General features: G+C 53.1%; 1 protein-coding gene across 7 annotated transcripts in view; it reads right to left on the bottom strand.

Annotated features, from left to right (window-relative positions):
* The window catches only part of SEPTIN8 (septin 8), a 26,444-nt gene extending 13,146 nt beyond the window's left edge, over nt 1-13,298 (bottom strand). For 2 of the 7 annotated variants that reach the window (XM_058736647.1, XM_058736672.1), the window contains exons 1-3: nt 11,012-11,033; nt 1,184-1,304; nt 45-240 (exon numbers count right to left, since the gene is read on the bottom strand). In XM_058736647.1, the coding sequence (XP_058592630.1) occupies nt 45-211 (167 nt within the window). In that variant the 5' untranslated portion in view covers nt 212-240; nt 1,184-1,304; nt 11,012-11,033. Of the gene's footprint in view, nt 1-44; nt 241-1,183; nt 1,305-11,011; nt 11,104-13,185 lie in introns of those variants that run through there. The other 5 variants (XM_058736654.1, XM_058736692.1, XM_058736661.1 and 2 more) reach the window with 5 other exon arrangements.

The following is a 13,298-nucleotide window of genomic DNA, read 5'->3' as shown; positions in this document are numbered from 1 at the left end:
GGGCAGGGATGAGAGTAGGCGGGGTCGCCCTTCCCGCCTCTTGCCTCTCATCCTTATTGATCTGATCCCCGAAGCCCACAGCATCCACGATGGTCAGCTTGAGGTGCACGTTGCTCTCTTGGAGGTCGTAGGTCTGGGGCCGCAGGCGCACACACTCCTCATGATGACTGGCTTCCTCTGTCTCAAAGGTCGTGTTGAAGAGCGTATTCATCAGCGTGGACTTGCCAATGCCAGTCTCCCCTGGGGAGCAAGGAATGGAGGAGATGTCAAAGTTTAGAAACAGGACTGTCCCTGGCTGCTGGCTAGGATGGGTGGGGCTTGGGCACCTCAGCCTCCACACAGAAGAGAAGGGCAGGCCTCCAACTCCATCCCTCGCTGTCCCCATCCCCAGGAGCCACCCCTTCTTGGTGGCCTCAAAAACGTGTGGAAGAAAAAGCCAAAAGGCTGACTTGGACATAAGCCATCGCTATGTGGGATGTGAGAAATGTTTCCTCAGGGTGTGGGGAAGAGGCAGAGCCAGGCAGCTGTGGGATCCACTGGACATTAGCCTCTGCTAGCCTCAATGGGACCCATCACCTGCTCTGCACACCATCGTTCCTGGGCTGGGGCTGGTCATGAGCCAGGGTCTAAAGCCATCAGTGGCCTCCTGTTCCAGCTAGCTATCCGGTTCAGGACAGGCTGCTTCCCGAGGGGAACCCACAGCCCAGCAGATGCCAGGGCTTAGGCACCTGCAGAGGGTGTGGCAGAGCTCTTTGTACAGTTGGCCTTGAGACCCATGGAACCTCCCAGAGCCTCCCTGTTTGGGGCTGTATTTGTTCAGATGCGTGCTGGAGCTCTCGCATGGTATTATAATAGGACAGTCTTGTTTACCATAGTGTTCTTAACACACAGTAGGAACAAGAGTGAATGTTTTAAAAATAAACACACAAATCTAAACCTCTGTGATAAACACTCTCAGTTTACAAAGCACTTTCACAGCCCTGATCTTGTTCACTCTTCGAGGCAACTGGAGTCAGGCCCCCAATATCTGTTCTTGACCCTGGCAGAGACACCAATCAGTGCCTCGCCATGACCCTCAAAGTGTCTCTCTGCCTAGGAGGTCCCTTGTAGCTCAACAAGTGGACAGGGCACAGAGCTCCATCCCCTGTCTGAGGCTGCCCCCTGGCCAGACTATGACACGTACCCACGCAGAGGATATTAAAGCTGAAGCCCTGTGTGACTGACTTGCTGACGAGCTGGTCCGGGAGGCTATCGAAGCCCACGTGGCCACCAAGGGAGAGGCTCCGGGGCTCTGGCTCTGCATTCTGCCAAGAGAGAAATAGGGCAAAGCAGTGAGCCCACCGGGGAAGAGGGACCATGTGGGGAGAGGCTAAACCCCAGTGACATGCACCACCCCTGCCCTTGCCAGAGTTCTCAGCAAATCTCAGGACATAGTGTGAGTCTGCCAGAGCTCCAACTCCAGGACAAATTTCCACACAGGAAGCCCAATGTGCCTCAGGGCCCCTGATCCTGTCCTAGAAAAGGGCTTTCACCCATGGCTCTTCTCTACCTGGGCTGGCAAGCAATACCTGGGCCTGGGGCATCTCCTGGCACAGATGGCCCACGGAACTATCTATCCTGGTCGCCATCCCTGAGGGTTCACCTGTCCTCCTGCCCAGGAAGAGGCCCCAAATGGCTCTCCCATCTTAAATAAAGATTTCAAGAGGCCAAGGTTGGATAGTGTGTATGTTCCTGTAGCCCCTGCTCAGACCTCACAGACACTCCTACTGAAGCAGGATTCAAGCAGAGGCAGGCCTGGTCTGACCCCCTCACACCTGTTCTCCATCAGAGGGCCCTCCCTCATTGGGCTGGGCTCACAATCCTACATGTGCACCCCTTGTTCGTCATATACCCAAGCATGGAGTGCACAAATGGGCCCCGCTAAAGGGGCTGGTGCTCCCTCACACCCACCACTGGGTCTCAGGGCTAGTGTCTGAGGCATTGTGACTGAGGCTTCATCCCTCCTGCCTCAGCAATGTTCTCTAGGGATTTCTAGGCTCTGGCTCATACCACCGTCCCACACCCATTCCAGCCCTGGTTGTTTAGACAAAGGATTCTGGATGAGAATATGGAGGTCTGGCCTCAGGAGAGAGGCAGGCAGCAGGTCCCGAGTGAGCTAGGGCCACTGGAGCTGGCCCACAGCACTATAAAAAGAAACCAGCAGGACCCGAAGCAGAGGGTCAAAGTCAGACTCCAATTTGTGCGGATAGTTTCTCTGCTTCCCTGGGAATGGGGATAAAATGCTGTCCTCCTAAGGAAGGTTCCCAGGCTCAGCCTTCCCTGGTTTGGCCCTCTTAGGAGGCTGGCACCAAACAGCTCCAAGTTGGGCAGAAACACGTCTCCTCCATTCTTGAACCCCTCTGCCCTGACTGCCCATTAGAAAGAGCAAAGACAGGGAAGGGCAGTGAGTGTGAGTACCATCCTGCCATCCTGCCCACAGCTCCAGAGGGGAGGAAACAGGCCCAAATGGAGGCAGCCCTAGGAGCTACTGATCAGTAGACAGTGTGTGGCTACCAAACAGTGGATACGCTGGGTGCCTACCCTCCTGCACAGTGATCTCCTCAGCACCTGAGCACATTCTGACTTCTTCGTATCTGCAGCCTGTTGACTTAGCCTGAACCCCTCCAACCATTCTTTCCTCCCCACCAGAGCCCCTGGCACACAAACTCCACCCTCTCTCCTTGACTAATAATGTTCCCCCCGCATCCCCACCCCTGCTCAGTCACTTTAGCCTTTTATCAATGACAGTCAAGTGTGTGCCATGGCAACCTAGACTCCACATGGACCCTCTGAACAGTGGTACTATCTCCTCAAACAAGTTGGGGTTACCCCTAAATCTGCTCTCTGATAACGCTCTCTGTGCAGAGCCTCTGCTCTTACAGCTGACCCTTTCTCCATATCCCCTGTCCCCAGGGAATCGTGTCACAACCTCCCCACTCAAGCCCAGGTTGCCCCCAGGGCTGCAACATAAACCAACAAAGAGGCACCAAAGGGAGCTTCCTCTCACTGGTGCCCACATCAGAAACAGTTAATGGAGCATAGAATGTGCTGGGTCAGGTCCAAACCCCACACACATGGCATCCTAGGCCCTCATGGTCTGAGGCCTTCCTCACAGGCTCGGCCAGGTTACCTCTGAATTTGTTCTTCTAACAGAGTCTGCTTCTCAGGGCTCCAGAACTCACTCTCCCTTTTCCCCGGCACCTGCTCTGTCCTGGCTCTATACACCTACATTCCAGACCCCTCACTTGGCTGTGACCCCATTTCCATGCACTATTAGTCGTCCTTTCTTTATGCATCCCGGTTCTCCAATTCTTCCATAAGCTCCCTGAGGTTGGCTGCAGGCGAGGGGAGGTCAGGCTTTCCACTCTTCCCACCCTCCCACCACGATGCCCAACATGCTAGACAATGCTGCCATTTATAAACTACTGAACACTGTCTTCAACTGCTGTGGCATCAGGGGCATCTGCCCACCTCACACAGAGCTTCATTATTTAGTCTCGGTTCCACCTGCTCGTGGCAGCTTAAGGATCAAATGGGGGACAGAACAGGGAGTCTAGAGCATTTCTCTTTGCAGGCGAAACAGAAAATCTCCAAAATTTAAGGCGTGCTGTGCTTGCAGAGAAGGCTATGTGTTTATTCATCCTCTTCTTCCAAGGGTGACACAATCAGGACGCAATCCAACATCCTGTAGCCTGCCGCCAAAACCCATCCCGTCAGCTGTGTCTGGGAACCACACGCGCGCGCACACTCGGCCACAGAGTCCTTGCACAGAGACAGAGGCCATCCTGGTTCTGCATTTCCCCCACTTCCTCACAGTTCCAGGCTTCAAAGGCTCAGAGCAGCACTCAGATGGGGGCTCTTGCAGAAGTCCACCTATCCTCACTCACCTGGCCCTGGCTGCCTTCAGTCACACAACACTGCTCCCTCTGGAGAAGTGTGTGGAGTACAGGGAGGTGCTCATCCCCAGATTGCTGTCCAGGCTGCACTCTGTCACTCCAGGGACCACAGGGCTGAGGCAATCAATGCCTGCTCAAGAGCCTCAGGGACCATGGGACTATTGATCTCTAGGGCATGTGTGCACACACGCATGCATACACACAGAGGAGTGGCCTCTGGTCCTGAGGAGGGCAATTGCTGTTCCTCCGTCTCAGGAGATAGATCTGACTTCCTGACTCTACCGAGGTGTGACTCTCACTAATGCCAGCCTCTGATCCTACATGTGGCATCAACAACATGTGATCCAAGGTGTGCTGCTCACTACAAAGTGCCTGGACCAGGTGTCTTTGCTGACCCAGCCTAGGAGGAGCCAGCAGCCTCCAAAGCATCATCAGCATGTCTCAGTTAATACAAATCAGAAAGAAATTGCAGATCTCCCAATGGCTGCCTGATGACCCTACAAATGCCCTGCAATTTGCAGCTAAGACCTCAGCTCCAACTCTAAAGGTACGTCCTAATAGTCCTGAGCCAATCATCAGCACGATCCCATGACTGGCTCCAGTACAATCAGGTGACCCAGGATGAACTTTTATGATCATCTTATAACCATTAGGGGGGCTGGAATAACACTAAAGCCCACTCAGAGGACAGCAGCACCAAGAAAATCACAAAAAACAGAAAGCCAGCATCTGCTCTACCTCTGAGCTTTTCCCTTTGCCCCCTGCCATATCTCCCCTTTACTGCTTCAGCTAATTGAGTGGGCCCATCCAGTCCTTGCAAATGAGGACATCTTGACTGCTAGGGTTTCCAAAGTGAGACTCAGAATGCAAAGGAACAGAGAGAAAGCAAGGAGCGTAAGGAAGGGAAGGAAAAAGTGTAGAAAGTAAAACGTCTCAGTGTTTACAACCAAAGAAATGAATGAATGCCAGATGATGACACAACACCTCACTGAGGACCACCCTGTGTGAACTAAGCCAAATGGTTTACGGTCTCCTACACGGCCCTTCCCCACCCTGTGTGGCTAACACCACTATAATTCCCATTTTACAGGTAAGGAAACTGAGGTGCACAGACACCAGAAAACGAGTCAGAGCAGAGCCAGGATTTGAGAGCAGCCAAGCCCTTGCCCTAAACCACCGTACTACACTACCTCCCCTATTCTTACAAGGCCCCCGGACTCCTTCATTCAGTCGCTCAGCACACACGCGCCAGTCCTGCCTGCCAGGTGTGCCAGGCCCTGGGATGGCTGCCAAGGAAAAAATGAGGACACCAGATCCTAGACCTCAGGGGCTCAATCTGACGCAGTTTAAACTCAAAGGGCTACAGAGGCCAGGCAGGTAATGTAAATGAGTGAAGAGGAAAAAGTACAGGAATAACAACAATGGCACTAACAGTTGTCGAGAGCTTACCACGTATGACTCTGAATGTCATCTGGCCCACACATCAGCCCTATGAGGTAGGCTGTAATATCACCTCCATCAGACAGATGAGACAATGGAGGCTCCAAGAGATGAAGTCATTTGCCCATGACCACAGTGCTCAGGAGGGTGAAGCCAGGATCTGCACGGAGACAGTATGACTGCAAAACCCACACTTCTAGCCACATCACTCTGTGGCCTGCTGGCTGAAAGACCTGCTGACTTGGCTGAGTGTGGGGTCCCTCAGGGAGAGGTTAGGAGCGCCAGGGAACTGCAGAGCCTGTGCTCAGTCCACAATGGCCGTGGTTCTGCAACTCCAGCCAACTGTGGGAACGCAGGCCCAGTGCTGCCAAATCTTAACGATTTTTCCAGAGAATCCACAAATCTAGATTTTTACGTGCAACGCCCTAATTCTGAAAGGTTGGCAACCAACACAACCCAAGCACACCACTGGGGCCCAACACAACCTGTCTGAGGGGTGTACCTGGTCCGTGGCCTGACAGTCTGCAACGCCAAGTCTGGTAGGAGAGTGAGGTAGAAGGACAACACACTCGTGTCTCCATTCTTGGGGCACGGAGACCCACAGGAGAGAGCTCCGCAGGAGAAAGCTCCGCAGGAGAGAGCTCCGCAGGAGAGAGCTCCGCCGGAGGGGCCTTCGGCTGGACAACTCACCTCCCTAGCCTGCTGGCTCAGGGGGCTTCAACTATCCTCAAAGCTCCAGAACAGAGTTGGCAGCTCTGAGCCCTACATACACAATGGGAAACTCCACAGGACCATTATCCCCTCTCTAATCACTAACAAGCTTTTGGCTCCTGAGCCAGGCCCCAGGCTTCTGTGTCATCATTTCTTTGGCACATCAAAGACAACAACCAAAATAATAACTGCTCAGGCCGGCTGCATTCCTCCATGCCCAACCGTCCAGAACAAAGTAGAGAATGGCATTTTGTTATACAGCCCAGTGGATAACTAGGACGTCATCTTCCTGACCAGGAAACGCTTGCTCTGAGCTTTCTGGAGCAGCCCTAAATGCCAGCCAAAAGGAGATACTTCTTTCACCATGAAGAGAGGTGGGTTTGGGGGAGGAACCATGTCTGATGGCTTGCCCACACAAAAACAGGATTTTATCCAGAAGAAATTGGAAATCTGCTGAATGTGTGAACTAACATAGCCAAAGAAGCTGTGAGTGGATAAAGAACCCTGAGATCAAACCTCCCAAACTAGGCTGGTCTTTGGGATGGGAAGAGAAACGGTACCCCACTGGAAGTGTACCTGACTCCTGAATCCTGAACAAAGAAGAGCTCCCCATCCTAGGGCTTCCACAGAGTTCTCTGGTGCCTCGGTCTTCGTACAGTTTTCTCCCCCAGGCTCCTAGACCTAGAACCCACTGGCCTGAGCACCCTGCTAGGCAAACAGGAAGCCCACTTGCCAGGAGAGCTCCAGCCCTAGGGAAGCCCTATTAATTGTTGAGCAATGGACCCACGAGTCATTGCGCCACTGGGAGCCTTCCCCACCCATGTTCCTGGCACAGACTATCCAATCCACAGCTCTAGCTACTCTAAGCAGCCTGGGCCTTAAATAGCCAGAGCAGAGGCTGCTGGCCAGAACCCGTGGTCATAGCACAACTGTCCTTGAGTCTGAGAGGAATCCTAGGAATTTTCCCAGGAAAGGCTTAGGCTCACATCCCAGGATTCCACAGCAAGCCTCTAAGCCCAGGTCAAAGGTTACGGGAAATAACCAAAGGGATGTGTGCAGGAGGGCAGGGGGTAGGAATGTTGCTATCCTGGGCCAGAAGGGAAGGATAGAGGCAAGATACACCTATCCATAATCAAGGGAATACCTAGGAACAAAAGCATCTCTCTCCTAACAGAGAAAAAAAACCTGGGGAGGAGAGGTGCCTGGGTGGCTCAGTCAGTCATTAAGACTGACTCTTAATTTCAGCTCAGGTCATGATCCCCGGGTCATGGGATCAAGCCCCACATCAGGCTCTGTGCTGAGTGTGGAGACTGCTTGGGATTCTCTCTCTCTTTCTCTCTCTCTCTCTCTCTTTCTCTCTCTCTCTCTCTTCACCTCTGCCCCTCCCTGCTCATGCATTCTCTCTCTCAAAATAGATAAATAAACATTTAAAAAGAAAAAAAACCTGGGAGAAGACATGAGCATAGACCAAGCAGCATGGTGGCAATAACAGCACCAAGGTAGGTAGGCCCCAGGAGGAGGCCACCGTCACTCTCAAAAGGCCAGTCACCCCCTCCTGCATCCTGGGAAGTGAAGGGACTTTGGGTGCAAAACTACTCCCAGGAGCCTAAGGCCACCCCTATACTCCATTCTCTCAGCTTCCCTGTCTCACTAATAGACACTTTCCTCCCTCTTCATGCAAATAGAAAGCCAGGGCCACTGCTTAGTAATATGGGATAATTTGTTGCCTACTTCTCATGACAAAATCAGATTTCCAAGAAGCCATAAGAAGTTACCAACTTCTGGGTCCAGCCAGCTTGCTCCAAGCCTAGGACACATACCTGCTTAGACTGTGTTGTGCTATCTGAGAAGGAGGGGTCCATCCCACCATGGAGCAGATAGGAGAGACACTCTGGGCCTCAGAAGCTACTGGAAACTCATGAGTTCATACTGTCCCACTTGGCTCAGGGACTCCAGCAACAGCTCCCACTGCTTTGCAGTTGGGAAGCCATAACTGATCTGGACATCACTGGAAGGAAACAGACTATGTTCCCAAGTGAATGAGACTCCACCCTTAGAAGGGGGAATGGGGACAGCAAACATGACCCTCCCCTCTCCAATCCCAGGATGGATGCTGGTGCTGGGAAGGGGCAGAGAAATGCAAGGGCACCAACAATGGCCAGTGGATACTCAGGGCTGCTGTATTATAATTGTCTGTCACTTGCTCCATTCATGCCAGCACCAGGTTAAGTATCAGGCTTGCACCCTGGCCCCACAACCAGGTCTGGAAAGTGGACTTGAGTCCATACCCAATGGTCCTTCTGAACCCCAGGCCCCAGGGAGCCCAGACCTAGGAGGCCCCTCAAAGAATAGTTTGAAACTATGATCTGAAATAGACCCTAATTCCCTCCTCCCCTGGTTCTATCCCTCTAATGTGTCCTCCAGCATAGGGGCCATGAACTGCCTGGAAGCCATGTGTTCTAAGGACGAGAATATCTAATTGCCTCAAGACCACCCAGGGCAATTAAAGTGAAGTTACAGGGTAGTGCCTGGGTGACTCAGTGGGCTAAGCATCTGACTCTTGATTTTGGTTCAGGTCATGATCTCATCATTCATGAGATCGAGTCCCACATCAGGCTCCATGCTGACAGTGTGGAGCCTGCTTGGGATTCTCTCTCCCTCTCTCTGCCCCTCCCCTGCTCATGCTCTCCCTCTCTCAAAAAAAAAAAAAAAAAAAAAAAAAATTAAAAATAAATAAATAAATAAATAAAATCAGATATCTTTAAAAAAAAGTGAAGTTACAGCCAAGACGTCCCTTGCCCTGTTCTCCACCTCCTCTTCCCAACCATGGTTCCTCATGTGAGTCCTGAGGATACAGATGGTCCCAGCAAAGAACACTCCAGCTCTATCATGATGGCAAACTGCCCTTAGAAAATATCCTTTCCCCATGTGCCTGTGTCTCCCTCCTGACCTACACAGCTTCACATCGGTTGTCTGGCAAAGCTTGAGCCTTGCGAGCCATGCCTGGGGATCTCAAGACCCGTGTTGGAAGCACAGGGGCAGGAAGGCTGCAGAGGCTGCAGGGGACACACGGAGGCCAGTTAGCCCTCAGGCCCTTTGCTCTGTCATCCTGCAGTTGCTCTCTTCCAGTAGCTGGACCCGAGCCACAGAGACATTCATGGTAGTTAATGCCCCAGTACGCACCTCCACCTAACCCATCTTAGGGCCCCAAATTCAGAGGGCTTTACCTTCTCTGTCATCTCAAGGGTTACTTGGGTGCTGGGATTGGGTCTCAGGTCCAAACTTGCCAATGGCCAGAGACTGCCATCCTCACCCAACCACAGGCTGCTGGTATCAACAACCTGATGGGCACAAAACATCCAGAGCCCTCTATGCCACCCAAAGCTTTTCACAAAAGTCAGGCCCTGGGTCAGGGCCTCCATCCATTTTCTCATCTTGTTGGCACTATAATTAGGCTCCTTCTTGCCACCTTCTCTGTTCAGAGCTTAGTCAGTCCCTTATCATGTGCTCCCTTGCATCACCAGTGCCTTCCCACCAGCCTCCCTGCTCTGACCCATTCCAAACAAGATCCCAGGCAGACCTTCCTAGAGTTGACATCCATAGCAAGGCCCGATGCCCATGAGGGTGGTGGGACAGAGCTGCAGCCTTGCAGGTGGTGTTCACTGATGATCTCTCGACACCACCAGGGCACTGAGAGCTTCGCAGACGTTCCTTGCTGTGCTCTCATTTCTCTCTCAGAATGGCTCAGCAAGGAGGTTCCTGGCCATTTTTACAGGACAGGGAGATACCAGTCCATGACAGAGCCCTACTGCGTGAGAGGGTTGCCTCCCACACCCCTTCCCACCAGCTTTTGATTCAGGGAGGGAAGAGGCACTCCTTGGATAGCCTGCTTCTTGGAGAAGTGTCAAGATTACAGGGGTGACAACGGAAGTAACAGATGGTGCTGGGGATAAAGCAGAGATGGCGGGGGGGGGGTTGGGGGGGGATGACTGGCTGGGAGGAATGCCAGGCATGAGGCTGCCATGCTCACGCTTCTTCCCTCTCCCCCTCATAGCTCCGCTTTCCCCCAGCTCTAAAGCCTCCCTTGCCCTGGAGTTTCAGCCCTGCCCCATGAGATTCTGACAGAAGGAACACAGGAGATGGCCATGGGTGCAGGAAAGTCTGGAACCCATTAAGGAGTCTGGGACCTAGGAAGGAGGAGGAGCAGAACAAGAGTGGACAGGAGTTGGGCTGCTCAAGGACAGCAAGAGGCAACAGAAACTCTCCAGAGCGCTGTCCCAGACATACACGCCCAGGAGATGTCAACCCTAACCCCGTGGTTGACCTAGGGTTGAGCAGGGCCTAGACAAGATGTAAAGGCTACTGATCCTGTTTATATCATGCTATGTGGGCAATAGGAACCCAGCACATAATGACCTTGAAGTACAAACTCCGTATGCTCATCTAAGCTCCAGAACGGGACAGTTCCCAGGCCCTCCAGGGCTGGGCTGACCACCAAGCCAGCCTGGGGCGGGGGCTGGGAGGCAGTGTAGACCTGCCAAAGCTCAATCAAATCATAGCCTCATGGTCAATGCTTAACACCAAAATCAACCCTGCGGCTGGGAGACATCTAAACAGATCTCCAAACATGCCACAGACTGCAATTAACCTTCCACAAACTCTTTGAAGAATATTAGTATGGTTGGGCCCATTTTATAGCAAGATAGAGAAAGAAATGATTTTCCCAGGATGACAAGCCAAGAGAGCAGAATGGAGTCCAGACTCTGAAATTCAGGCCAAACCCCACCCAAGGTCTCCACCCAAATTCAACCCCATACAAGTCCTCCCAGGAGGCTGCCGGCTCAGAGCATGGAGGGTGTGGAAGGCGTCCACCCAGCCAGCTTAACCTGACATAGTCACCAAAGCTCCTGGACAGCCATACATACCTGAGTCAGTCCTGTCTCTGTGCCTTGGCCCACCATGGAGATAATACCCGAAATCCTCACAGAAATGCCAGCATGGGAATCTGAGGGAAAGGCCTCTTCCACTCCACCTCCTGGAAGTGCAATCAACCCCCTCAGCTCAATTCTGAGGACAATCTCTGGGTGTGCAGTGACAGGAGCCCTAGGAAGGGGACCATGGAATGGAGCAAACTCATTTTCTGCTGCCTTCCTATACAGAGGACCAGTTTCTTTTTTTTTTTTTTTTTTTTTTTCAACGTTTATTTATTTTTGGGACAGAGAGAGACAGAGCATGAACGGGGGAGGGACAGAGAGAGAGGGAGACACAGAATCTGAAACAGGCTCCAGGCTCTGAGCCATCAGCCCAGAGCCTGACGCGGGGCTCGAACTCACGGACCGTGAGATCGTGACCTGGCTGAAGTCGGACGCTTAACCGACTGCACCACCCAGGCGCCCCCAGAGGACCAGTTTCTACCTCCACATGGACACTAGGTATCATGTGTCATTTATTATGTCCTTATCACATGCCAGACCTTGCTCTACGTACTTCACCAGGATTCTCTCGCTGAATCTGCCCAATAACCCAAGGAGGAAGGTAATATTTTCATCCCATTATATAGATGAGAACACTGAGGGGTTAAATAATTTTCTCAAGGTCACATGGCCAATAAGTAGTAGCCTAAGATTCATATCAGACAGTCTGATTCTAGTTACTCTGCATACCGCTCCCACCAGCAAGACCAACTGTTAGGGTAACCTCTGACCACACACAAGACTCAGACATAACTTTCTGGTCAGCTGGACACAGAAAATGTACACAGACACACATGCACAGATGCACAAACACTGCCAGATCTCTTGGCCTCCAGCTCATCAGCAGGTCTCTTAGGATTCAGAGACTGCCCTCCTTGGGTACATAAACTCCAATTTATAGTGCAGGGGTGAGGTAAACCTCTGATTCCACTCCTCCTGTATTTAAACTTACTTAACTGACACAGCGCCCCTTCCTCAATGGGAATAAAACACCTCAGTCTAGAATTATGAAACCAAGAGCTCCTGCTTCAGTTATGCATATTTCCAAAGTAGACCAACAAATGTATTTTCAGATTAAAGGGAAAATTTACATACACTAATTCAGATGACAGTATTTATAGCATTAATTACATAAGTCCTGACTCCCTTATTTAGCCCCAGAACCAATTCCTTATCGGTCACATATTCAACATTTCCCCCTCCCCCCCAACAGCCCTGGGCCCTCCCTCCCCCTTCCCGCCGACCAGGGCCTCACATGCTGGCAAGAGGACACAGCTTCCTTCACTGTCACAGCCCAGCCTTTCAGACACACCCAGATCCAGCCTCAGACACCAGAGGACAGGCAGACACAATCCCCAAAATGCTCCCCTCCCCCAGGTGAATTATAAACACCTTTAGAAAGTTGGCTATTGGTGGGCTCAGCCCTATAGAGACCCCTGCAGGGACCACCCGAACAGAGAGCCCTGCAGAACGCCTTCCGACTGGGGCCCAAACAAACATCCACTGGGCTGTATCCAGAATCGCTGGTTCCTGGGGGAATGGCTGCCTCAGACCGGACCACTGAGGTGGGACCTGCCTGGAATCGCACCCGGGATCTGAGCGCTTAGGCGGGGAGTGGGGATGGGAGAGGAGTGGAGGGGGAAGGCAAAGAAGGCCCAAGGTCTTCGGGATCCAAGTCTGCAACTCATTGGAAAGACTCCCTAGGATCCTTTGGGGTTTCATCTTCACAGGCTGTGCCCATCCAACAGCACCTGCGCGGCTAGGAATCTCCCCCCCCCCCCCATCAGTGCAGAAACACCCCGGGAGATGTGGGGGTCCGGAGGATCCTGGATCCCCCCCGCCCTCCTCCCCGGCCTCCGCGGCTCCTGGGCCCCCAGTCTGTCCTCGCACCTGGTCCGAACCAGGCAGGTATTTATTTGCTCCTTCCCGCGAAGGGGGTCTGTCCCTCGTGCGCCCAAAGTGGACGCCCCCTCCCGACGCCCCGGGACCCCGCGCTAGCGCCGCGAAGAGCTCGTTCGGGTGTCCCCGAGCTGACAGCCCGCCCGGCGCCCCCCGCCAGCTGCAGGGCGGCCCCTTCCCAGCGCCCCGCGCCTGTCGCGCGCGCCGCGGCCCGGCAGGGCCCTCACCGAGAAGCGCTCTAGGTCAGTGGCCGCCATGGCTATCGCCGCACCGGGCGGGCGGGCCGGGTCGAGCACCCGGGCCGCGACGGGGACCAGCCGGCTGCGGGACGCGCTCCGCC

The sequence above is a fragment of the Neofelis nebulosa genome, chromosome 1 (genome assembly GCF_028018385.1).
Source record: "Neofelis nebulosa isolate mNeoNeb1 chromosome 1, mNeoNeb1.pri, whole genome shotgun sequence".
Classification (NCBI taxonomy): domain Eukaryota; kingdom Metazoa; phylum Chordata; class Mammalia; order Carnivora; family Felidae; genus Neofelis; species Neofelis nebulosa.
The sequence above is the reverse complement of the archived record's forward strand: the minus strand, read 5'-3'. Positions and strand labels throughout refer to the sequence as shown.